The sequence below is a fragment of the Hippocampus bargibanti genome, linkage group LG17 (genome assembly GCF_051943395.1).
Source record: "Hippocampus bargibanti isolate YZ-2025 linkage group LG17, ASM5194339v1, whole genome shotgun sequence".
Lineage (NCBI taxonomy): Eukaryota > Metazoa > Chordata > Actinopteri > Syngnathiformes > Syngnathidae > Hippocampus > Hippocampus bargibanti.
In genome coordinates this window covers 9,752,010-9,777,037 of record NC_142750.1, presented here as the reverse complement: position 1 = coordinate 9,777,037, position 25,028 = coordinate 9,752,010, and the positions used below count along the sequence as shown (strand labels likewise).

At 44.1% G+C, this 25,028-nt stretch overlaps 3 protein-coding genes across 6 annotated transcripts; 1 reads left to right on the top strand and 2 right to left on the bottom strand.

Moving 5' to 3' along the window:
- The first annotated feature begins 414 nt into the window (after positions 1-414).
- Positions 415-11,869, top strand: LOC148885629 (uncharacterized). 3 transcript variants are annotated; one of them, XM_089019229.1, is made up of 5 exons: positions 504-630; positions 1,898-2,006; positions 4,575-5,186; positions 7,627-8,676; positions 11,377-11,869. In XM_089019229.1, exons 3-5 carry the CDS (start codon positions 4,764-4,766, stop codon positions 11,551-11,553), a joined length of 1,650 nt encoding a protein of 549 aa, XP_088875355.1. In that variant the 5' UTR covers positions 504-630; positions 1,898-2,006; positions 4,575-4,763; the 3' UTR covers positions 11,554-11,869. The 3 variants fall into 3 exon arrangements, with proteins under 3 accessions (XP_088875352.1, XP_088875354.1, XP_088875355.1); XM_089019226.1 differs by lacking the exon at positions 1,898-2,006 and having other exon boundaries at positions 415-630; XM_089019228.1 differs by lacking the exons at positions 1,898-2,006; positions 11,377-11,869 and having other exon boundaries at positions 415-630; positions 7,627-11,133.
- A 1,040-nt stretch (positions 11,870-12,909) lies between these two features.
- On the bottom strand, positions 12,910-15,825 carry LOC148885628 (keratin, type I cytoskeletal 50 kDa-like). The gene is made up of 8 exons (XM_089019231.1): positions 15,353-15,825; positions 15,184-15,266; positions 14,957-15,113; positions 14,680-14,841; positions 14,472-14,597; positions 13,399-13,473; positions 13,161-13,309; positions 12,910-13,084 (listed from the first exon to the last, which is right to left on the bottom strand). The coding sequence occupies exons 1-8, from the start codon at positions 15,782-15,784 to the stop codon at positions 12,964-12,966; spliced, it is 1,305 nt and encodes a 434-aa protein (XP_088875357.1). The 5' UTR covers positions 15,785-15,825; the 3' UTR covers positions 12,910-12,963.
- A 5,709-nt stretch (positions 15,826-21,534) lies between these two features.
- On the bottom strand, positions 21,535-24,763 carry LOC148885627 (nucleoside diphosphate kinase B-like). 2 transcript variants are annotated; one of them, XM_089018212.1, is made up of 5 exons: positions 24,616-24,763; positions 23,462-23,580; positions 23,282-23,383; positions 23,087-23,199; positions 21,535-21,730 (listed from the first exon to the last, which is right to left on the bottom strand). In XM_089018212.1, exons 2-5 carry the CDS (start codon positions 23,576-23,578, stop codon positions 21,613-21,615), a joined length of 450 nt encoding a protein of 149 aa, XP_088874338.1. In that variant the 5' UTR covers positions 23,579-23,580; positions 24,616-24,763; the 3' UTR covers positions 21,535-21,612. The 2 variants fall into 2 exon arrangements, with proteins under 2 accessions (XP_088874338.1, XP_088874339.1); XM_089018213.1 differs by having other exon boundaries at positions 23,462-23,583; positions 24,616-24,733.
- Between the last annotated feature and the right edge of the window lie 265 nt (positions 24,764-25,028).

Genomic DNA, 25,028 nt, shown 5'->3' with positions numbered 1-25,028 from the left:
CCGAGCACACTACCAAAGCCTAGTCGTTATGGCATATTTAAAGAGCCAAGTATTTTTTACAGGTCATAGTTTGTAAAAATGTCACAACCATTAAATTTAAACTTGAATGCAAATGTCATGAATTTAAACCTTCTTTCGTGACGTCACAACCCCTTAATGTTTGTGATTATTAAAAAAAAATATATAAAATTTTAAAATAATTATATAAAATTTAAAAACGCTCCCAAAATAATAAACTAGATAGTAATATAAGTGAAGATAAAACTTTAGCACCATATAGTAATGGAAAATTATAAAATATAAAGTAAATCGTTTTAAAAATAAGAAATATATTACAAAATACAATTCAGATAATTACATGACAAAAATGAAGAAAATCAAATTCCAAAAACTGCATGAGCTCGTATCGATCAGGGTTTGAAAGTGGCGGTTACCTTGGTTACCCGCCGCGATGGACGGTGGCCAGGCGGAAAGGAGGAGAGAAGGAGGCGGAGGAGGAGAGACGAAGGAGGAGGGCTTCACCACTGTTGGAGGGGAGGAGAGGCCGAGGTGGACGTGGCGGGTCCGCCGCAGTTGGCCACAAGTCGCGGGCAGCGGAGCCGAAGCAGCCATGACGCGGAACGCCCGCAGGTAAGCAACAGCAGCCCCCCAAATGAACAGGCCGCCGGCCGCTCGGCTCGCGTAGCCGGGACACCGGCGGACCGGCCACGGCCCTTTTGCATCCATTTGGTCGCAGCCGTCATCTGACACGCTTCGGCCACAGCTGTCAGGCGCCCCCCGCTGCGCTCACTCCGCGAGTTTAATGCGATGCGACGAGAAGAGAAGCGGGGGCGCGGGTGGAGGACCCCATCCACCCCTCCTTCCTTCGACGCTCTCCTTCCCGCTCTTGCTCACGGTCTCTACCATGCTAACCTTATTTTAGCCTAGCTTAGCATCCGGCGACAAACAAGATGGCCACTTGCTAGCTGTGTTGTTAGCCTTGGCACTTTCCCCTCTCTTTGTACTAACCTAAACCGACTGTCGGCCTTTACCCAGCCCCCGCGTTTTACCCGAAGAGCGACAAGTCTCCAAGCGTATCGTAAAAAGCGTCCCTCGGGGTGTGACACTGTCAAAGTGTGTCGGAGCGTAGCCGCCATGTTCTGTTGCTTCTCATAGGCCGCATTCCTGCACTCGCTCTGTGGATTCGCGTGGCGGCGACACGACGAATCCCATTTCGGCAGTTGACTCTCCTCTTTTAGATTCAGAACATGCATAGCAAAAGTTTTTCATTCAACTCCCGCAGTGACTGAACGGGATGGAAGTGTTGAGCTTGCGTTTAGTAACGCGTCATGAGTGTTACCGTCCAAGAAAAGTGCATCGTGAGGCTTGTTCGACAACGCAACCAAATCACATTTAGATCACCAAATATTCGATAAGCAACAGGAGCGCGCTTTCGGTTTCACCTCAAGCCCAAAAGTCCCATTTATGTACCCTTAGCCATGCCAGCGGACTACCTAAACGCATACGATTAGCAAAGTATGACAAAATGCTCACAAACATACATGTCAGCTCTAATTGTACACATTCAAATTTGACACGTCACGACCCATAGTAGTTAGCATGTTCGTCAATGTGTACAACAGGCTGTGCAAGTCTACGAGTAAATCCATGTGTAATAGTTGCTACAAGATGCTTATCAAAGTAAAACAGTAACTATTTGTCAAGTTGCCCTTGCCCGTCAACAGACTGACACAGACATTAAAAAGATAAAACAAAATAGTCTTGTTGCAATGCCTTGTGTATTTGGTAGATGTTATAAAATCAACCACGCTTATAAATTTGGAATCACTGGCCCATTACATTTGTGCCCTTTGATAACGATGTCATCACATCTGCTTCGGTGTAAAAATTGTTTCAGGGATGTCTGACAACAGAACTGCTGGTTACGAGAGTGACTCCTCCATGTTGAATCGTGACCCATCCTGCCGGTCTGTCCCGCTCAGGAACTGTAGTGGGAATGCTTGGCGGTACGCTACCTTGCATCACTCAAGCTTACTTGGTGCGGTTGGTTCACTTGCGCAACAAACCACAATGCGTAAAATCTCCTGGACATCTCTAATCATTTTCTCCGTGGCAGCAAATAGGCTACATTGGTGACAAGGCTCATGATTATGAAAAGCGGATGACAAGGAGTATTTAACAGGAGAGGATGGAGAACCAATGATAACCACAAAGCCATCGTCACATGAAGACGAGAGACGTACAAATAATCCCTTTAGGTGCTCCACTGCTGTTCTCACCGCAGTCTGGTGAAATTGCCACACACCAGACTGTATCCAACCGTAAACGACAAATTACAATTGTACAAAGCTAACCACACATTTTGTTGTATATTAACTGCCTGCATCACATTTGGGATCGACAGAATAAATGTTATCAAATTACCATTTTGAGGGGGAGATGGGTGATCAATTCAGCCTCGCTAAAGGACTACACAAGCTGTTTAGATATACAGTCGAACCCCAAGTTATGAAAAACCCTTTTTAGAATTTCTTTCAGTTATGCACAACATTTTCATAGCAAATCTCACGAGTGTATTTGGTTGTGTAAACTGTCTCTGGGTGAACAGACGGATCAGTAGGGTGATTTTCACACCATTTAATAACCATCATTGGTTCTTCTAAATGTTTCTTCCAATTAGAATTTTTACAGTGGCTGCCTAAAATAAATAATTACATTTATTTAACTCATTCACTGCCAGACGTGCAAAAATGCGTCCACTCCAGTGCCAGGGTTTTTGTCATTGTGAATTCCAGGACTCACAGAATATTGAGTTTTAGGACTACATAAACGTTCAATGTCGCGTAAGAAACCTTAGACTCTCTTCTTTCATCAGAAGAAAAATTAATTCCTAAATTATATGGGTCTGGGGTTATATGAGCTTGAAATGGATTGGATTGGATTTGCCTTTATTAGTCTCCCAGTGGAGAAATTGACATTTCACTGCAGCAAAGTTATGAAAGGAATGAAAGTAGAAAAACAAAATTCAGGAGCTGCTGGAATGGCAGCAACTCTCGCAGCGCCGTCTTGAAGTCAAAAGAACAAAAAAAAAAAAACTAAATAACATGACAACACAAAGACACAGATAGTCATTCATTCTTAAGTACTTTCTGTACCCTCTTTGTTACATGAAGCAGTTCCAGATGAAAGAGGAGAGGATCAAAGTGTCTCCTCACCAGTAGAACAAGGGACATCATGGTGAAATGAAATGAGGGAGGCTGTCCAAAATACAATGCAATACATACTGTACATAATGGTTCATATAGTGCTTTAACAACAGCTGAAGCTGGAACAAAGCGCTAACATGGAAAAAAGGGAAATGTTGCCCCTTGTGCAAGGGATAAAACATTGCCAAAAGGTCTGGCCAGCACTTTATTGGCACTTAAGCAAGAAAAAACAAAACCTGAAATTCGGGAATGGCGCTCTATCTTGTATTTTCAATTCCTGAATAAATTCCAGAAAAAAATTGTGAATGGCAGTGAATGGTTAATATCTTCATAGTAAAGTATGTTATGTTACGGTATTTTTTTTTCCAACACGGTTCAAATTTGGCCGTTGAAAAAAAAAGTATTTGTTTGGAACCAATTTTTGGCCGTCAGTGGAACAATCGACGATTATCAAAAAAACGAGGTGACATTCAACAAGTTCAATAATCTAATCTATCGAGCGAGCTGGCTAATGACCGAGCAAGTTGATCACTAGCTAGCTAGCTAGCTCTCTTTATATTCAGGCTAGATAGCTAATGTCTTACATCACTTGTGTCAAAGTTAAGGCCTTAGGCCAAATCTGGCCGGCCACCTCATTTTTTTGGCCCACGAAAGCAAATCCAACTTGTGAAATTCTATCATGCTTGCTAAAATCTGAACCAAAATTTCAAATTGTCGGATGTAAACAATAATAACAGTCATCTTATATGCATCGTTGAAGAGCGCTTGTAAATGAAATATATCATTATTACAGTCAAGTCTCCTCATATCGATATCAGTTATATCGATAGTACTGCTTATTACGATACTATTTCTATGAACGCAAGGAGAAAATTTACATGCCACAGGATCGGATATATCGATAGTCCGGTTATATCGATATTTTTTCCGACTCCCGAGAATATCGATATAATGAGACTTTACTGTATTATTATTATTGTTATTAGCTATTTCTTAGCTAGATAGCGTGTGGCTGCCGCTGCTCACCCACAGAAAAAAATGTATCCCTTGACTGTAAAGTGACTGAGAGTTTTGAAAGGCGCTTATAAATACAATGATTTATTCTAGCTAGATAGCTTTCTATCTATTTGAGTTACTTCCAGGTTGAGTGAACGCTGGCGCGTGTGCCTGCCGCTGCTCACCTACAGAAAAATGTATCCCTTGACTGTTAAGTGACCTTGAGAGTTTTGAAAGGTGCTTAGAAATAACATTTATTATTATTGTTATTATTAAATCTCAACCTTGGAAATGGAAAGTGAATTGAATTGCATGTGATTTGAATTTTAGCAAGTAGCCGGCAACCGCTAACTGTTTACATTGTCTGCACAGGCCGCTGCCAATACGCTGCTTGTGCTGACGTTGGCATCGCAGACAAAGGCCGTCGGCCTCAGTTCCTCCCATTCGCCATTGACCGGGCTCCTCATATCGTCCGTCGTCTCGACTCCTCCCCTTCGCCAAGGACGTCCAGCTTGGAGGTCTCGGGACGGGGGGTTCGTCGACGGAGCTCCGCCCTTCACCATGACGGACTTGGAGGCCGAGTGTCTGAGTCTGAGCCTGGCTTCGGAGGGCGGCTCCCCTCCGGCCCCCCTGGAACCCGGCGGGGCGGCCTCGCTGGCCCTCCTCAGCTCGGACGGCCCCACTCCCACGCTCAGCTCGCTGGCGGCGGAGGTGGCCGAGCCGCTAGTCATGCTGCCTTGCGTTAAGACCGAGCCAGAGGACCTGGATGACCTGGAGTGCTTGGAGCCCATCCGCACTGTGGACCTATCGGAGATCCAGCCCTTGTCCACCGCCGAGCTGGGCCGCGAGCAGATCAAGATGGAAATCAGTGGGCTGGACTACATCAAGGCAGAGCATCACCACTTTGACCCCTTCCGCCATCCTGACGATATGGACTACAAGTCGCACTATGAGAACAGCTGTGTGTTCAACTACATCTCCCAGGTATTCATTTGCATGTCTTGCACTGCACTCTAAAAAAGTCGCCGGTGAAATGTCGGGATATAATCCGCATATTCTAACCATTAACGGACAACCGACACCATTTTTTTGTTTCCTAACTGACATCATCAAAACGTTTTAGAGCATCTAAAATACCGAAAACACGCAGGCCGATATTTTTAGTCAAATGCAAAACACCAAGAAAAATGACTTAAAGTGTCCCGAAAGTACTTCACAATGACCTCGAGATGGCGAGTTTCAGACAGTCCCGCCCCCTTGTTTGTGACGTCACGTCAGGACGTCTTGCCTTGCTCTAGAATCAAAACAATGGCTTCAGATTCGGAGAAGATGCTTTCTACTCATCCAGTTATGAATATGATTCAAATAGTTCTGAAGAGGAAAGCAGAAATGTTTGCAATCGATTAAAGAAGTCATTCCGTGTCAATTCGAGCCATCTGGACTCCAATGTAGCGTCCCAGAAAATGCACAAGATGGCGCCCAAGCTCCGTTCGAAATGGGCTGATTTGTCTAGAATTTGTGTCAATTAGTATCAAATAGTAGTAGTCACACAACGATTCACCATCGCATGATTGATGTGTTTTCCTTCTAATTTCGGATCAACACGAAGTTTTCAGAGCAAACAAAGTACCCAAAATGCATTGTGTGTCGCTTTCTCGGTCAGGAATCGTCACCAACTCGAAAACAATACTTCCTGAATATTCAGCGCGAGCCTTAAAACGTCAAATATAGCTATATGCGGTGGAATCTTTAAAATACGCTCAGTAGAAGTCATTTGAAGTGATTTGACAAATTATGGACACAACTTGTCCGGAGGCGTCGGTTGTCCTTTAAACATTTTGCATAACTACAACAAGGGTCTCAATCAAGTCAAAGTCAAAGTCAGCTTTTTTGTCAAATATCACCATATTCGAAGCAAGCGTTTGAACCAACAATGGGCAAAGTGCCTTTTCAATAACATCCACTCAAGTGCCTTTCTGTGACACTTACAGTGGTTCTGTTCTTTTGCTTCAGAGTTTAAAAATGTAGTCTGGTTGAATTTTTATTGATTTCTTAATTACATTTGTCTCGACATATCAAGTCCTGTCAACGATAATCACAAGATTGACCAAAGAGGAAAAAATGGCCACTGTTTTTTTCCTACCAGCTCAATGGTCATTGACATGCAATTTTTTTTGACATACGTCATCAACATTCACTCGCCCTGCTTCAGCTCTCGCCTGTCAACTTGTTTGCCGCGGTGGGAGTTTCGAGGACACTCGGTTTGACAGTTCCAATTTGGTTGGCGTGTGTCATCTATTCATAGGCAGCCGCAACTTTATCTCATCTTTTTCCCGAGGTGCAGCGATGTGCACGAGCCATTAGAGCCCAAATGGTGCTCATCCTGATGAAAAGAAAGGAAGAAGTAGATAAACAAAATACAGGACCTGCTGTGAAGGCAGCCACTCTCGTGGCGCCATCTTGAAGTCAAAAGAACAACAAAAAAACAAAATAACAGATAATGTGATTGGATTGGATTTGTCTTTATTAGTCTCGCAGTGGAGAAATTTACATTTCACAGCAGCAAAAAGTGATGAAAGGAATGAAAGTAGAAAAACAAAATACAGGAGCTGCTGGAAAGGCAGCCACTCTCGCGGCGTCGTCTTGAAGTCAAAAGAACAAAAAAAAAGTAAATAACAACTAATATGACAACATAAAGACACAGAGAGTCATTCATTCTTAAGCATTTTCTGTACCCCCTTTGTTACATGAAGCAGTTCTAGATGAAAGAGGAGAGGATCAAAGTGTCCTTTTCACCAGTGGATCGAGAACGTCTGCTACAAGCTAAATGTTCAAAGCAAACCCAAAGCTGTAGCATCCATCGACGAAAAGAGATTATCCCACATCTCCCATGTGAATCTGCTTCATTTCCAAGCCGCAACAGTTGCATATACGTATCGGCCATGCATACATCCAGCTGTCCAACAGCACCGACCCGCTGAACAAAGCGGGGCTGTGAAAACGCTTCCCATTACAGGTGCAAAAAAGAACAATCGCCCTAGATTTGTCCAGCGATGACTGTCAAACGGCACTGACATTACTCCCAATCAAAAACGGTGCTGGCATATTTGTGACAAGGCGCAAGCGCTCAGCAGAGTCTCCTCCTTGATGAAAGTCATGGCCAAAAATGCTGAAAAACAATCCGTATCATCTGCGCACGAAAACACAAAAACAACAACCTACTGGGACGCCATCTTGGACTTCTTACACCTGTAATGGGTGAACGTGTCGACTCCGTCGTTCGTATTGTGAATGTCGCGCGTGCAGTTGAAGGAGCAAGTTAGCTTTAGCGAAACTGCCGCTTTGAATCGCGAACGGCGCCGTTCCGCTTCCCGACTTGTTTGATGAAAATGAACATGGACGCGTCCGTCTCCGTCTGTGGCAGGTGACGGACACCCTGGACTACATCAAATCGGACCACCACGTGGACCTGCAGTGTTACTACGCCGCCGAACCGGGCGACTTTGACCCGGCGGATGCTCTGCAGCCGCCTCACAACGCGTTGGAGTCCATCCACATGGCCGAGCTGCGCAGCGAGCTCAACAAGCTGCGACCCGACTCGCTCGCGCTGCCGGATGGCATGGCCAAACCCGAAGCCCACTTCCCCTACCGGGCGACGGCAGCCGACGAAGGCAAGGCCGCCGCCGCCGCCAAAAGCCCGACGGCGAGGAAGCCGCGCAACATGCAGGGCGAGAAGCCCTTCTCGTGCACTCAGTGCGGCAAAAACTTCAGCACGCTGGGCAACCTGAAGACGCACCAGCGCATCCACACGGGCGAGCGGCCGTACTCGTGCGCGCAGTGCGGCAAGAGCTTCGGCCAAGCCGGAAATCTCAAACGCCACCAGCTCATCCACACCGGGCAGAAGCCCTACGTGTGCGCCCACTGCCCCAAAGGCTTCACCAAGGCCGACGACCTGCGCGCCCACCAGCGGCTGCACACGGGCGAGCGGCCCTTCGCCTGCCACGCCTGCGCCAAGACCTTCGGCCAGGCCAAGGAGCTCAAGGCGCATCGGCTGAGCCACGCGGGCGAGCGGCCCTTCTGCTGCCAGCGCTGCGCCAAGACCTTCAGCAAGGAGACGGCGTACCGCAACCACCTCCTCGCGCACGACGACGACGCCGGCGAGCCGGCCAAAGCCTTGGCCTGCTCGCACTGCGCTAAGACTTTCAGCAACGCCGCCGTGCTCAAGACCCACGAGAAGATCCACTCCGGCGAGCGGCCCTTTGGCTGCGCGCAATGCGGCAAGAGCTTCGGCCGCCTCGGACACCTCAAGGCGCACCAGCACGTTCACACGGGCGAGCGGCCGCACGCCTGCGCGCGCTGCGGCAAGGCCTTCAGCCAGTCGGGCCACCTCAAGGCGCACCAGCAGATCCACAAGCGGGAGCGCGCAGACGCCGACGCAGACGCCAACGCAGACGCAGACGGGTGCCAGATAAATGTGTGATGGACAGAGCGCTTTTTTTTTCTTTTTGTTTTCATGCAATAGCCACCTCTTTGTTACCTTTTGGGGCCTTTCCGGTCGTTATTTCTATGGCTCTTTCTTATTTTGGGTGCACATGTGCGTGGGTAGCGTCTCTGAGGAAAGCCATTTGAGCATCTTTTTCTTGTGGCGTTATGCAAATTGGAAAGTGAGGGTAAATTAGCTTCATTAACGCCATGCATTAGCAGGGAACAAGGGAGGGGGCGGGGGGGGGGTCATTCCTCTGGTTAGGTACCGTTATTTGGTATCGGCTACACCAAATTCCTGTCAGAGCGCTCCGTTGCCTGCTTTTTTTCCCCCTGGGTGGAGTGTAGGGCGTTGTTGTTTCCACTACAAATGTCGTTATCTCGAAATTCAGGCTTTGCTATGATAGTTGCATATAGTACATTTGGTACCGGTAGCAAAACGGTACAGAGGCGAAAACCCAAATGATAATAAAAAAAAGTGGAAAAATAATAATAATAATTGACGGGAATTTCCAAATCTTTGTATTTGTATTTGGATTAACCTTTATTAGTCTCACAGTGGAGAAATTTACATTTCACAGCAGTAAAGTGATGAAAGGAATGAAAGTTGAAAAACAAAATACAGGAGCTGCTGGAAAGGCAGCTACTCTCGCGGCGCCGTCTTGAAGTCAAAAGAACAAAAACACAAAAAAAAACTAAATAACAAATAACATGACAGCACAAATACAATATGACAACACAGCAACAAAGACAGCATCTTTCCCCCAGTGGATCAGGGACATCATGGTGGAATGTGCACGTCGACTACAAGCTAAATGTTGAACGCAAACACGCAGCTGTAGCATCCAATCAAAGTCAGCTGAGTTGTCAAATATGCTAATATGCATGACATACAGCACAGATGAAATGACTGTCCTCTCAGACTCAGCGTGCAAGGCACTTATAATTACTTATTCATATTACTACAACATATTAGCTCATTCACTGCCAGATGATGTGCAAACATTAGTCCACCCCCACTCCAGTGCCAGGGTTTTTGTCATTCTTACTCGAATTCCAGAACCCCCAGAATATTGAGTTTTAGGACTACATAAACATTTAGTGCAGCGTAAGAAACCTCAGACTCCCTTCTTTCATCAGGGAAAAAAAGAGTTAATTCCTAAATTATATGGGTCTGGAGTTATCTTAGCTTGAAATGATGGCGTCTGTACAAAATATGATACAATACATATTGGTTTATATAGCGCTTTAACAACAGCTGAAGCTGGAATAAAGCGTTAACATGGACAAATGGCAAATGCTGCCCCCTCGTGGAAGGGAAAAATGTTGCCAGAGGTTTGACCAGCGCTTTATCAGCATCCTCCCGCAAGAAAAAAAAAAGGAAATAATTCAGGAATGGCGCTCCATGTCACACTTTTCAATTTCCGAATAAATTTAGGAATGTTTTTAAGCACAAAGTGATTACAGGTGACATTTTTGTATTCCCCTGCTTTTGTTTTATTTTTTGATTCATACTCAAAATAAAACATACACACAGTGCGACACCAGCAGGAGTTAGTAAAAAGTTGAATATGGCCACACTTTTAACAAAATATTGAAATGAATAATTGATCAAAACAAGGGTCGATTAATCTGATAATCGAGTCATCGATTAATCTCTCAATTGTCTAATCTAAATGAGTTGAGAGGATACACTTTTTTTTTACTAGTGGATCAAAAGTGGTGCGACTTTTTGGAACAAATGCGACAAGAAAGCCAGTGATTCTCATGCACTAAATCCCGATACTGGTGAGGAGGAAGCGGAGTACATGAATATCCGACTTCCACATGGAAACAACGCTCAGATGGCTTTCCACAGACTTCTCCAAGCAACTGACCAATTGTGTGACTAGCTCGGTGCTAGCAAATATTAGCTTGCGGTCACACTTTGTTACACATTTGTTTGTGTACTTTTTTCCATATTTATACACTATATATATATATATATATATATATATATATATATATATATATATATATATATATATATATATATATATATATATATATATATATATATATATATATATATAACTTGGACATGCAGAGAAGAGAGTTTGACTGGAAAGAATGTTAGTCGGAAATTTGTTTCCGATCGAAAGACTCAATTTGTTTACACTGATGACGTCGCTGTGATGTCATCCCCACCCCCTCCACATTTTGTATGGTGACCCTTGCTGGCTGATTGAAGCGAATGGTCTTTTGAATTATTATTATTATTTTCATTTCTATTTAGCCCGACAAATGATTACAGGTTAATCATCTCTTCATGTCCATTTTCGATGTTTTTAATCTTCATATGACGCACACACGTTTTGTACCAGTCTTTTATGATCACTTGCCTTTTATTGATACGAAACCATTTCTTGTACTGCCAATCAACTATAAAAAAATACCTTTGCACCAGTCATCTTATTTGTTATTTTACTTTTTACTATGAGTAATCTAGTACAGTAAAGTCTCGTTATATCGATATTCAAGGGAGTCCGAAAAAATATCGATATAACCGGGACTACCGATATATCCGACCCTGTTTGCATGTAATTTTCTCCGTGCGTGCATAGAAATAGTATCGATATAACCGGGACTATCGATATAACGAGACTTTACTGTACTTCAACTCTTCTCATGGAATGTGAATTGACTTTTTCAGCTGCCACTTTTCAGAAGCTCCGCCCACGCGTGGTTTTGGCCCCGCACGTCGACGTTCCACTCGTCTTCAGTCCTTGCAACGTCGGACCTGGTCACCAGGGGGCGCCATTTCCTAAACTCCACGCAATTCCGAGGAAAGGTGTGTGAGCCCTTGACACGAATTGCTCATCAGATGTGATTGATCAAAACACGAGATAAACTGTTTACTTAAACTGAGGCGGCACAAATAATATTGCAATGTTTTTATTGGACTCGTTCACAAAGCGGGTGGAGAAAGTATGTGAATAGATAAGCTAAATCAGAAGTAGGCCATTTTGTTCAGCGTTGTAAATCCTTACGCTTCAGGTCGGTCATGTGACATTGGGAGGTTTTTTTTTGTGGCAAACCGGATGATGCAAACATTAATTTTTGAAAGAAGAACAGGTTGCAGTGGAAGTCCATTCTCCACACGTTTTTTTACACACACGATGGAAACAGCACAAGGAACATTTAAAAATAAAATGTGGAATTTGATGTTGATCACTTCCTTGTTAATAGTGGCAAAACATTTAATTAAGGTGGCAGTTGCAACGCTGTAAAACCGCCTATGCAAGGCACGCTAATTCATTCATAAAAAATGAACGCACAGGTTAATTATGTCAATTAACATCTCGTGTAAGTCGTAAATAACTTCATCTAAATAATTGACATTGGATAATTTCCCGCTGTTTGACCTGACTTAAAATATCGACAAATAATGAATGTGAAATAATAAGAATCATACATTTCATGGACACTTTACAGCCACATGATGAACATACAGTAACAGGAAGCCCCACCCCTTAAAAAACAAAAACCACAGCGATCAATTTGATGTTTGCAAACCAGTTTCTGGATGTTTCATTGTATGACGATTGCATGGAAACATGAAACCAAAGATAAAGCAAAAATGGGTGCAGTGCGCTACCGTCAAAACCTCATCTCAATTGTGAACTATTATGTTTGGGGTTGCTTTGCTACTTCAGAACCTGGACACATATCAGTCACTGATGTAAAATGGAAGTTGAATAATAATAAATAATAATAATAATAATAATAATACATTTACTTTCGAAGCGCCTTTCAAAACTCTCAAGGACACTTTACAGTCACTGGATTTTTTTTGCAGGTGAGCAGTGGCAGCCATTCGCGCCAGCGTTCACTCGACCGGAATAGCATTTATTCATTCTCCGATCTGCTTACCCAGCATTTATGAAGAAATATTGTGCATGCTACCAAATGTCCACAAGGAGGAGGCCACCACATAGGAAAAATAAAATAAAAATAAATAATCCCGTTGATTTGGGAATCGGGAATGAGGGAGCGACTCTGCATTTAGAATATTAAATATTTTCAAACTCCAAACTAAATAGGGAGAGAATTTTAACACAGACATCAATTTTTGGGACGCTTATTTAGCAAAGTCTTGCATATCACACCCAAAAGTCAATTCCACACACACCACACAAGCAGTGTACCCATGGCAACAGTTCAAGAGAAAAGAGATCCACACAAGTTATTATTTTGTCTCTTTTATTGTTGACTTCGTTGTTCATTGGAACCTGTGATGTCAGCGAGACATGTAGGAAGACGTCTTGGAGGATGAGGTCACGACCCTGCCGTCCACCACCTCCTCGACCACCGTCACCACACGCTTGCTGGAGGACGTGCTTGACGAGTTGGCCGAAACACTGCAGACCATTCAGAGGACATGCGTGAAGATGGCGTACGGTAGGACCGGCGTCCGCGCGGGCCAACGTGACTCACCTGTTGACGGTCTCGCCCTCCAGCAGACGTCGGTACTCTGCAATCTCCATCTCCAGTCGCGTCTTGATGTCTAGCAGCATTTGGTATTCTTGACTTTGGCGCTCCAAGTCAGCGCGCAGTTGGACCAGCTGCTCTTCCAGCGAGGACACCTGCGAGACGGGAGGATGTTTTTTTTTTTAATTTATTTTTATGTACGCTTTCTAGGTCGACACGGTCGACCCTCGCCTTTCCTGCTCACCTGCATCTGGAAGCTCGACAGCATCATGGAGTAGCGGTTCTGCGTCTCGGCCAGGGTTCCCTCCAGTGATGCTTTCTGCACAAGCGCACCGCACAAACGCTGTAAGTGATTCTGAACGCAATCGTCTACATCAAGGGTGTTGAAGTCATTTTTTTTGCCGCGGGCCACATTGTAGTTATGGTTTCTTTTCGAGGGCTGTTATGAATTTGGGGAAGCCGTTAGAATGTTTCATATCCTCCATGTATTCTCTATAGAGCACAGAATAAATTAAGAAATAACTAGTTTTCAAATTTGAAGTAAAAAATAATGACTATTATTATGGTTTACATATGACAATTTGAAATGTAGTTTTGGACTTTAGCAAGCATCATGGAATTTCACAAGTTTGATTTGCTTTGGTGGGCCGAATGGTCCCGAGCTCTGAGTCGTGACCGAAATAAGATTCCGGATACACGCGGCCGAAATGAGCTTTCTCCGGAGGGTGTCCGGGCTCTCCCTGAGAGATAAGGGTGGTAAGGGTAAGTTTGGTCATCCAGGAGGGGCTCAGAGTCCAGCCATTTCTCCGCCACATTAAAAGGAGACGGATGAGGTGACTCGGGCATCTGACTAAGATGCCTCCTGGACGCCGCCCTGGTGAGGTGTTCCGGGCATGCCTTACAGGCAAAAGACCCCGGGTACGACCCAGGACACGCTGGAGACTATGTCACCCAGCTGGCCTGCGAACGCCTCGGGATCGGCCAGGAAGAGCAGGAAGAAGTGACTAGGGAAAGGGAAGTCTGGGCTTCACTACTGAAGCTGCTCCCCCAGGCACCCGATAAGTGACAGAAGATGTATGGATGGGCCATATAAAATTATATGGCGGGCCAGATTTGACCACCGGGCCTTGACTTTGACACCTGTGGTCTACATGCTTTCGCGACCTCTTTGAAAACAATACTAGATGAAATTGCATTTGGCGGGTGTGTGAGGCTTCGGAATAAGCCACTTTGGGATAGACTAAAGGTAAAATTGTCTTTGCTTTCGCCCTGAGTGACCATATTTTTGTATGCTAGTGCAAAAGTGTCATGATTTACCAGTCCCAACATGGACTGCAGTTCGATCTGGAGCGCCTGAAGTGTGCGTTTGACTTCAGTGATCTCAGACCTGGACGTCTGCAAGCTAACCGTCTGTGTCAGGACTTCTTTGTTGAGAGTTTCTGTCTGTAAACACATCAACACACAGGAAGATAATATGAACACCTGCACATAAACACCCCCCACAACGGAAGTAACAACTCCGCACCTTGGCGTTGAACCAAGACTCCAGGTCTCTGTGGTTCTTTGCTGTGATGGCCTCATAATGTTCACGAATTTCAGCCATCATGGCTGACAAGTCCTGACCAGGCGCCGCGTCCACTTCCACATGCACCTGACCGCTCATCTGAGCGCGCAGTGCCAACAGCTCCTACGAAACGTGCACACAACGCTTGATTTCAGTCAAAAGGTGAAGAACGAGACACAAGTGAGAAGGTGTAGAAGAATAGATGAGTTGTAGAAGAAGATTCAGTTGTGCAGGTGACCTCCTGGTGGTTCTTCTTGAGGAAGATGAGCTCCTCCTTCAAGCCTTCAATCTGCATTTCCAGGTCCGACCTGGCCAGGGTGAGCTCGTCCAAAACGCGACGTAATCCGGTGATGTCGGCCTCCACTGACAGGCGCATGGCCAGTTCGTTTTCGAACCTGCAGCGGCAGACCAGTAGAGTGACTGATAGGCACGAAGGCGATGGATCCGGTGGAGACGCGGACTTACTTGGTTTTGAAGTCTTCTGCTGCCAGCCTGGCGTTGTCGATGCTCAGGTGGACTGCACCGTTCATCCGGGTGGCGTCTTGGATCTGCATCAACATAGAGAGTTAAAAATTTTGAACTTCTTGTACGATAAGTACCTTTTTTTTCCACGAACTGAGTATTTTGCTTTCACCTTAGCGTTAAGGTCGGCGATGGTGGCAAAGTAGGCGGTGTAATCCCGGCTAGCTGGACCGACTCGGCTATCCAGGAACTGCCGGATCTTCATCTCCAGCTCAGCGTTGGCCTTCTCCAAGGAGCGGACCTTGTCCAGATAGCTTGCCAGACGGTCGTTGAGGTTCTGCATGGTGAACTTCTCGTTGCCCATCAGCGCGTCAGTCCCGCTCATGGAGATGGAGGAGTAGCTGCCGCCCGTCCCCATGCCCATACCCATCCCCATGCCCATTCCCGCCGACGAGATGCGCACGTCGGAACCGCCCGCGCCGCCGTAAACGCTGCCGGCCCTCATGGCCGTGATGCGGCCGCCGCCCATGGAGGAGCCGCCTCCGCCGATGACGGAACCGGTCCGGACTGACCTGGAGGATGAGCGGGAGATGAAGGAGGTCATGGTGGTGTGCTGATGCTCGGTGGAGAGTGGTGAAATGCTACGCACCGACGCTTCCTTTTAAAGTCAATCTGGTATGTGGGTGTGGCGGGGGCCCGAGACGGGTGGGTGGAGGGGGGACATCTTTGACACCTACTTAGAGGAGAGAATGTCACTCCAAGGAATGAAAACCAACAGGTCCCACTGGACCTATGACACTTTTTTTAATGGCAGCTCACGAAATCCTGAGGTGCTTCTTTAGCTTCTTGGACTGTTTCCACCTCCTCTCTTTCTGTCTTGCACTCTTAATCAGCCTCACCTCCGTTGCCCAATCTTTTGTAACTCATTCACTGCCAGACGATGTGCAAAATGTGTCCACTCCAGTGCCAGGGTTTTGTCATTGTCACTTGAATTCCAGGACCCACAGAATATTGAGTTTTAGGACTGCATAAACATTCAATGCAGTGGAAGAAACCTTACACTGTCTTCTTTCATCAGGAAAAAAAGTTAATTCCTACGTTATATGGGTCTGGAGTTATCTGAGGTTGAAATGGGGGCAGCTGTACAAAATACAATACATAGATATGGATTTATATGTAATAATAATAATAATACATGTCATTTATAAGCGCCTTTGAAAACTCTCAAGGTCACTTTTCAGTCACAGAATCAGTTTTTCTGTGGGTGAGCAGCGGCAGCCACACGCGCCAGCGTTCACACAAACCGGAAGTAACTCAAATAGATAGAAAGCTTGCCAGCTAGCTAGTAGATAGCTAATAGATAGATAACCAGCCAGCTAGGCCCCTAATAGATAGCTAATAGATAACTCACAGATAACAAATAGATAGCTAGGTAGGAAGCTTGATAGCTAGCTCGACAGTGAATGAGTTTATTTGTGCACGTTTGAGTCTTTCCACCTCATGAATGATGACTGTTGAATGCGTTTGTGTTGTCAAGGGGATTTGACGAAATCGTACAATGATCAAATTGGATGAAATCAACTGGTAGTTCAGAGAAGTATTTTTAGGGTAAATTCTACATGTGAAAAATATTGCGGCAACCTTCTTGAATATCAAACGATCTTTTATTATTATCCAAGTCACCTCGGGTGGATGAACTGCTCAACATGGAGTGGCATACAAACCGTCATTCAGCGCTCGTCAATCGTCGCACTGAATCTTCTCAATGAAGCGCAACCAGACCGGTTTCATTCCACATGTTTTAATGACACAAAAAATACAACTGTTAAACTCTCATTTGTACAGGAGTGGTCCATTGATGAAAAGGTTTCTTCAGCCATCATCTGTAATTCTTTGAAGGTGTCGGACGAGAGTTTGCTGACGAAGTTTCTTGGATAAGAAGCGAAATGTCCGACACCTTCAAAGAAGTACAGATGATGGCTGAAGAAACCTTTTCAACAACAAATACAAGCTACTCCAAGTTATCGCTGTATTTTTTTTAATCACTCTTATCTCATAACTATTTGAGGAAAACCTCAAAAATATGTATTTTCCCAAAATCCTTCAGTTTGACGCAGAATAACTTTTTTTCATTTGAGATTGAAAAAGTTGACTTTGTTGGAGTGTCGTTCATCGTCAGAATCGCGCCGGGGTTAGCTTAACCCCACCCCCAGTCTTCCCACCAGTAGCAACTGTATGTCCTGAGTGTTTTTCATGATAACAGATAACACAAGAAGCGCTCCATTCTAATAACCGCCATCCTGAAAGGGTTAAATTAATTCATCGGATGATTATTGCTTTGGTTTCAGTGTGAATGCCGAGAGCATTCACAAGATATTCAAAAGAATATTACATCAGGCCTAATAAAAGTTGTCTGCATCATGGCAAGAACACTTTTCAATATGGAGAGGGGGGGGGGGGCAAGTTCAACAACAAACAACACACTGCTGACGTGTTTTTCACATCAGGATGAGCGACAGCGTACAGTCAGGATTTTTTTTTGGGTCACTGCAGGTTTTCCTTTCCTCTTATTGGGTTTGTTTTGTTTCCATTTCACTATTAATGTAAATCAATATGTATCGTATTATATCGTATTGTTTTCCCATTGATGCGTTTCATCACTCTTTTGAACTCATCTTGAGTGTTTACTTATTCAAAGGCGCCCTTGGCACACCTGTCCATCAAACACCCCAGCAGCTATTTGTCCCATGAGTTTTGCTCCTTTTAAAAGTGCGAAGCATATGCACAAAGCGTTGTTTTGTTTGTTTTGTTGTTGATTTGACATGGAGCCACACACACACATTCGTGTGGATGTATAAGATACATGCATGTGTATATAAAAACACCTTCATGAAGGATTCTTGTTGCGGGTGTGGACCTGTCAATCATCATTTCTCTTTGAGCTTCACCTCCCCCATCCGCCCCCGCACTCCTTACTCTTTGGTATTTTACATTTTTTAACTTTATTGTCTTGAAATCTGAACTATGTTCATTTTAAGTGTATATTCATGTTTTCACTTGTATAAGTGTCAGGTTAGCACTCTGCAGCTTAAATAGATATTAATTTCATCATAAAACTTAAAACCATGAAGAAAACATTGCATTGGTTTGTTTTCACCGTTTTGCTTTCAGAATCAGAAATCCTTTCATTGTTCCACAATGGGGACATTTGCAACATTTTTGGGGGCCGAGGGGGGCATTGCTTGCATTTCCACCAGGACAAGTACGTTGGTGTGTTTTCACCCTGTTCGCTTCTACTTTTGTGACTTGAATGAAGAAGGGCAATGGAAAGAAAATAAAAAAGATTGAATAAGCGAAAGGAAATGAATGAAAGTGGTCATCACAAATGGTGATGAAAAGTAATTTTGTGCGTTCTGAAGCTAAAAGTAAGCCACCCCCTCTTCATTATTGGATGAAAATACCATAAAAACACGTCTGTGTAAGCTCTCAGTCATACATGAGTGGTCCTTTGATGAAAAGCTTTCTTCAGCCGCCATCTGGACTTCTTTGAAGGTATCGGATGTTTCGCTCCTCATCCGAAGAACTTCGTCAGGTAATTGAAATTGTGCTGGTCGCTCTGGCACTATCGTCACTTGAATTCCAAGACGCACAGAATAATGAGTTTTTTGACTACATATGGGGCCAGAGCTACCAGCACAATTTTAGTTCGCTGACGAAGCTTTGCGGATGAGGAGCGAAACATCTGACACATTCAAAGAATGCAGGTGACTGCTGAATAAACCTTTTCATCGATGATACCATAAAAATAATTTTCAGTTTTGGGACATAATTGGCCTAATGGCACAGTGACGCGTGTGTTTGAATTTTTTATCTTCCTTCCACAGCCCTAACTTGACTAACTTGATCAATCACAAATATGTATTTTAAATGTTGCTCTATTGTTTGTGTGTTAAGGGGTGTGTCACATGATTGACGGACAATCCGTCTAAGGTGACCCCGCATGCCCGAGTCAGAATCAAACTCGTTTTGAAGAATGTTCGATGATCAAGGTGTGCCATTGTTATGTGTGTGTGTGTGTGGGGGGGGGGGGTGTGCTTGCGTGTGTATGAGTGAAGGGGGGGGGGGTGTGTGTGTGTGCAAAAAACCTGCTTTAGTCATTTTAGGAAACACACACCCACGAATGTTTGTGCATGTGGTTGGGTGTATTGCGGTCATGTTGCAACAACGTAAAACAAAGTGTTAGGTAATCAAAGTGTTCAACTGAGTGGTGACAATGGAACATGCTTACCTGGCGTGTTTATCTAGTTCTGTTTGAATTGTGTACTTTTGAATTCATGAGTGCATGGTCGTGTGTGTGTGTGTGGGGGGGAGGGGTGCGCGTGTGTGTGTGCGTGCGTGTGTTCGCGTGTGCGCGTGCGTGCGTGTGCGTGCGTGTGTGTGTGTGTGTGCGTGTGTGTGTGTGTGCGTGTGTGTGTGCGTGTGTGCGTGCGCATGTATGCAGAGCTGTCAAAATGGTTTGTGAGAAATGGTAATGTACGGAAAGTCACAGTGGGACTAAAGCTCACGCACCCAAATACTGCCATGAAAATTGAGTACGAATGAATGACGCTGGTATTTTGTTCAGGTCAGCACGAAAGAGAGCCCCAAAATAACCCATTTGCGATAAATTACATCATGGAAAGGCAACTAGCTGGAAACCCAATGGGACACACTCTGAGTGTCCCTTTCATTCTGTTAAAAAACACATGTTTTAAGAAAATTGAGAAAGAAATCTACGAATAAACGAGCGGGCGTTGAAGTGCTGCGTGGATTGAAATGTTAAAATGTAATTTGAAGCGCATCCTCGGCCGGAGTTTACTGGACATGATCCAAATTGCAAAACAGAAGCAACAGTGCCCTCTGGTGGCCAATTATTCGCTAATGTGTCACGTCGGTTTGATTGCGGCAGGTGGGTGCGCTTGGTGTACAAGTCGAGATGGAGACTTTTTGTTTGTTCCGTTTACAGTGTTTTTTTAAATGGATATTTATTTTTACCCACGTGATGTAACGTCACGCAACTCAGTCAATCACTCACGTGATCTGTTTCGCTACCAACTGGGCCCCTGTATCGAATGTGAAGTCTAGGAAAAGTAAGTGATGTTTTTTTGCCGACTCGTGCTGATTTTTGATTCACTGAATGGTTGATTGCCTCGCTTGTGAAGAAGGGTTTGATGCAGTATTTTTGTTAGCTATTTATTATGTACTGGATGTCACTTTTAAGGAGTATTTCAGTGGATTTACAAAATTCATAGGGGGTAAACAAAGGGGTGTTTATGGGCCACATACAGAAAAAATTGAAGTATGAAAGTGCCACTTTTCAATTCGTCAAACGCAATTGTTGCTTGAATTGTCGAGTTAATAATAATGTTTTTATTTATAAGCTCCTTTAAAAACTGTCAAGGATCAGTTTCCTGTTAAACATAAATAGTTATATTTTCCAAGATTTTGAGGTGGCCACGCATAGCACTTTACAGCAGCTGAATCCCTCTCTATATTCAGAACCAATCGATAAATAGACAAATAAATCAATGGATAAACCACCAAGCTGTAGTAAACAAGCCATTTTCCCACATGCAGCTACGTACAGTATTTACTTGAATACCAATATGAAATTTTGGTTTGGACATCCTTGCAAATCATTAAAAAAAAAAAAAAATGGAAGAAACGATTTTTGACTCTGAAATTAAATTATCTTTATTCACTGTGGCATTTTGAAAAAAAAATGTTCTTTTAAACAGAAGTGGGGTTATAGTTGTATTAAGTTTATCCTGTCTTCTTGATATATAATTTAAAAGAGATTCTTTTCTTACAGATATAGTGTATTGTAGGTGTTCAAATACCTGACATGTTTCGGCGTATACTTCCGCCTTCGTCAGAGTGTCACGGATGTTTATACATCCATACAAAATATATATTATTATACACATATTGTTATATATATATTATTATTATGTGTTGTATTATACAATACATTGTCTGTAAGAAAATAATCTGTTTTAAATTAGAAGTGTTTTTTTTTTGTATCTTTGAATACATACAAAACATGCAGCGGGCTACTAAAATAAACTGCATTAATGGCCCCCTTGCCGTAATTTGGATAAGACTGATTTACACTATAGGTTTGTTAGTATTTAATCTTTATTTCATTTGGATTTAATTCTCATTGTAATCTCCCTGTTTTTTGGGGTAATTTATCATGATAGCTTTTCTCTAAAATATTTTTAGCCCTAAATCTTCTGTATGCTCTGTGTTAGTAAAGTTTATTGAAAGGGGGGAAAATACGCATAGTCAAGTAAAGTTAAAAACACACCCAAATTGAAAGTGTGACCGACCACCTGAAGCTTTATTGATAACTGCTTTTCACCCATTCATTCCATCGAACGCATCAGTGTTTCACTCGTAAAGCCAGGCCTGCGCACAGGGAGCGTAGTCGAGCATCTCGCCAGCCTTGAACCACAAATCGATCTCGCGCTTTGCGTTTTCGACGGTGTCGCTGCCGTGGATCACATTCCTGGGGGTAAGGGAGAGACAAAAAAAATACACCTAAATAATACATTCTTTCGGAGTCTAGTTACCCAGCCTGACGACCGGCCCTTCAGCAGTGTCGTTAGCATGCGTGCAAATCTCGAGGCTTGTAATTGGTCGTGGTGTTTCGTTAGAACAGTTGCTGATCAGTGATCGAGATGATGAGACGTTAGCGGTGCGGTTAGTATGAATACAAGTTATGAATTAGGAGAACCACTCCCGAGCATTGTTATTAGCATGGATGCTAAGCCCTAAATGTAATGACCACTCATTAGCGGTGTTCTTGACACAAATACTGATCCCTTGACCGTCTTTAGCACCGGTTGAAAGCACAGTTGCAGGTCACCAATCTGGATGATGGGTCAGTAATGTGGTTAGAACTAATGTGCATTATTCATCTGGATGACAAGTCATTAGCACCATTCTAAGAATGGATGCTACACGCTAAATAAATGATGCACGCACGCACGTCTCACCGCTACGGAAACGCATTCGCTGCCATGGCTGGTCAAATTTTGCTCAATTTCCAGATTGTCCACAAATCTTCACTGTATATCAGCCCACGCGTGTGCATGAGTTAAAAGTCGAAATTCTGAGTTAAAATTTGGAATTCTGAGTTTAAAGTCGGAATTCTGATCTTAAAGTTTGAATTCTAAATTAAAAATCAGAATTCTGAGTTAATACTCAGAATTATGAGGTTAAAATAAGAATTCTGAGTTAAAAGTTAGAATTCTGGGAAAAATGTGTGTGTGTGTTACTTCCGGGTTGCGTGAACGCTGGTGCGTCTGGCTGCCGCTGCTCATCCACAGATTTTTTTTTTGTTTGTATTCTGTGACTGTAAAGTGTCCTTGAGAGCTTTGAAAGGTACTTATAAATTGAATGTATTATTATTATTCTTATTATTATTATTATTATTTATTTTTTTTTTTTTTAACTAGATGATGAGTCACACTGGAAGCTAATCACCGAGTTTAACGGTGTCAAACTCATTTTTTTGCCACGGGCCACGTAGTTCCAGTTCCTTCTCAGGGGCCTTTATGAATTTGGGAAAGCGATTAGAATACTTAATTCCCTCCACATATTACATAAAGAACGCACAACTAGTTTTCAAATTTGAAGTAAAGAATAATGACTGTTGTGGTTTACATGGGACAGTTAGAAATTTCCCAAGTTTGATTTGCTTTCGCGGGCCAAATAAAATGATGCAGCGGGCCAGATTTGGCCCCTGGGCCTTGACTTTGACATCTGTGACCTAGCTGAATGACCGTTTATCACCTGCGTCACTAACGCGGATGCTAATCACTGACAAGGATGATGCTTAGCAAAGCCGTCAAGTACGCACCTGCCAATGTCAATGCATAGGTCTCCTCGAATGCTTCCGGGTTTGGATTCAGCCGGGTTGGTTTCTCCCAACATCATTCGTGCCAATTTGACGATGCTGCGCCCTTCCCACACCTGTACAAGAGATCGGCATCACCACAAGGACCGTTAACAGCTCGCAATGTTTGTTCGTTTGCATGACGAGTCGACGCGTTACCATGGCGAGGATCGGTCCGGACGCCATGTACTTGCAGAGTCCGGCGTAGAAGGACGTCTCCTTCAGGTCGGCGTAGTGCGTCTTCATGTGTTCTTCGGACGCCTGTTTGATAAACATGCTGCAATTACGAAGAAACGAGGGACTGGAGTGGTAGCGGAATGTCACGCGAGCCCCACTTACCTGTATCATCTTGCAGGCGACCAGTCGGAAACCTCTCTGCTCGAATCGCTTGATGATTTCGCCGCATAGGCCTCGCTGGACGCCGTCCGGCTTCACTGCGATGAATGTACGCTCCATGTCTGCTTTGGAACGAGTGCATAGAATATTGTCATGCTCATTGTGTGTTAGTGGCTGTTGTCCGCCTTTAAGTTGTGACGTTCGGGTTTGAGTCTGGGAGTGTTTTAAAGCAGTGGTCCCCAACCTTTTTTTGCGCCACGGACCGGTTTAATGTCAGACAATATTTTCACGGACCAGCGGATAAATACAACAAAATAAAATGATACGACAGGCATGGAATCTGTTTTTTTTTCTTTCTTTTAAATATAATAATAAACGTGAATCCATTGTGTATTTTTATACAACTTTATTAGCAGAGTCCTGGTAACATCGCGCTAACAACAACATATGCCCCTTAACGCTCTATGGTCACCATGGTAATGTTTAAACGCGCCTTAAAAGTAAGATACACCACAAAAACAAGTACAAAGCGCATGAAAAATACAACTCACAACAACTGACTCAGTGGGACCCCTGAGCTTGTTTCTCTGCAACGAGACGGTCCCATCTAGGGATAATGGGAGACAATGACACCCGAAGTGTCTTGCTTAAGTTTGTCGAGGACTTTTGTCAATTAGCGGCAAAGAATGCCGATCTTTGTTTCACATTTGTCCCCTGCGATCTTTTTATGAAAATAGCCCCAACGGGATTTGGGATTGTCACCCATGTGTTAGCCGCCGCTGCACATCACATACCACCATCAACCCCTCCCTCTTTTGATGCTAACTTTAGCATCAGCTGCTTGTGGATCATGTGACGAGGGGGGAGAAGTGACAGCTGACATGATCGGACACGTAACCCCGCCCCCTGTGACCCATTCTGGTGACCATTCGCATCCATGTGAAGCGTAAATGACAGCCATCAGTCAGAAACGTACAAGGTTAACGTTTAGCGTTTAGCTTGCCATTCGCATGGAGGAGGATTGGAAACGCAAAGGTCACTTGTCGCCTTTTGTGCGATTCTACTTCACTTGGTCATGTCTGACCTTGACAACCAAAGCAGGACAAACAAAAGAAAAATAAAAGAAAGAAAATAGAAAGAGGAAGAATGCGCATTACCTTGACGCAGCTTGTTGGTGTGTTTGGTGGTGGAGAGCTCAGCCGGGACGATGGGCGGCGTGCAAAAACTTTTAAAGGCCAAGGGGTGGCGGCCTCGACAGGAGGGGATGGGTCAGCGATTTGAGCTTTCTGATTGGACACGTGTCCCTATGACTGGACACACCGCTGACTTGACTTGATTAGTCTCTCTGGAAACAGCTAGCAAAGCTTAATTAGTGGGATTGGGTGACAACGCTGCTGACTGTGCGCCCAATCCAAATAAACTTCAAGCCTTCACCGGGTCCAAATAGGAAAGCATGCGACCATTCGCAGACTCAGCCTAATTTGAACTTCCTCTTTGGAAAAGGACTGAAACGTCTCTTGAGACAAGTGCAAAATGTGCAGGCTGAAATACATACGGCAGACCCACGTGC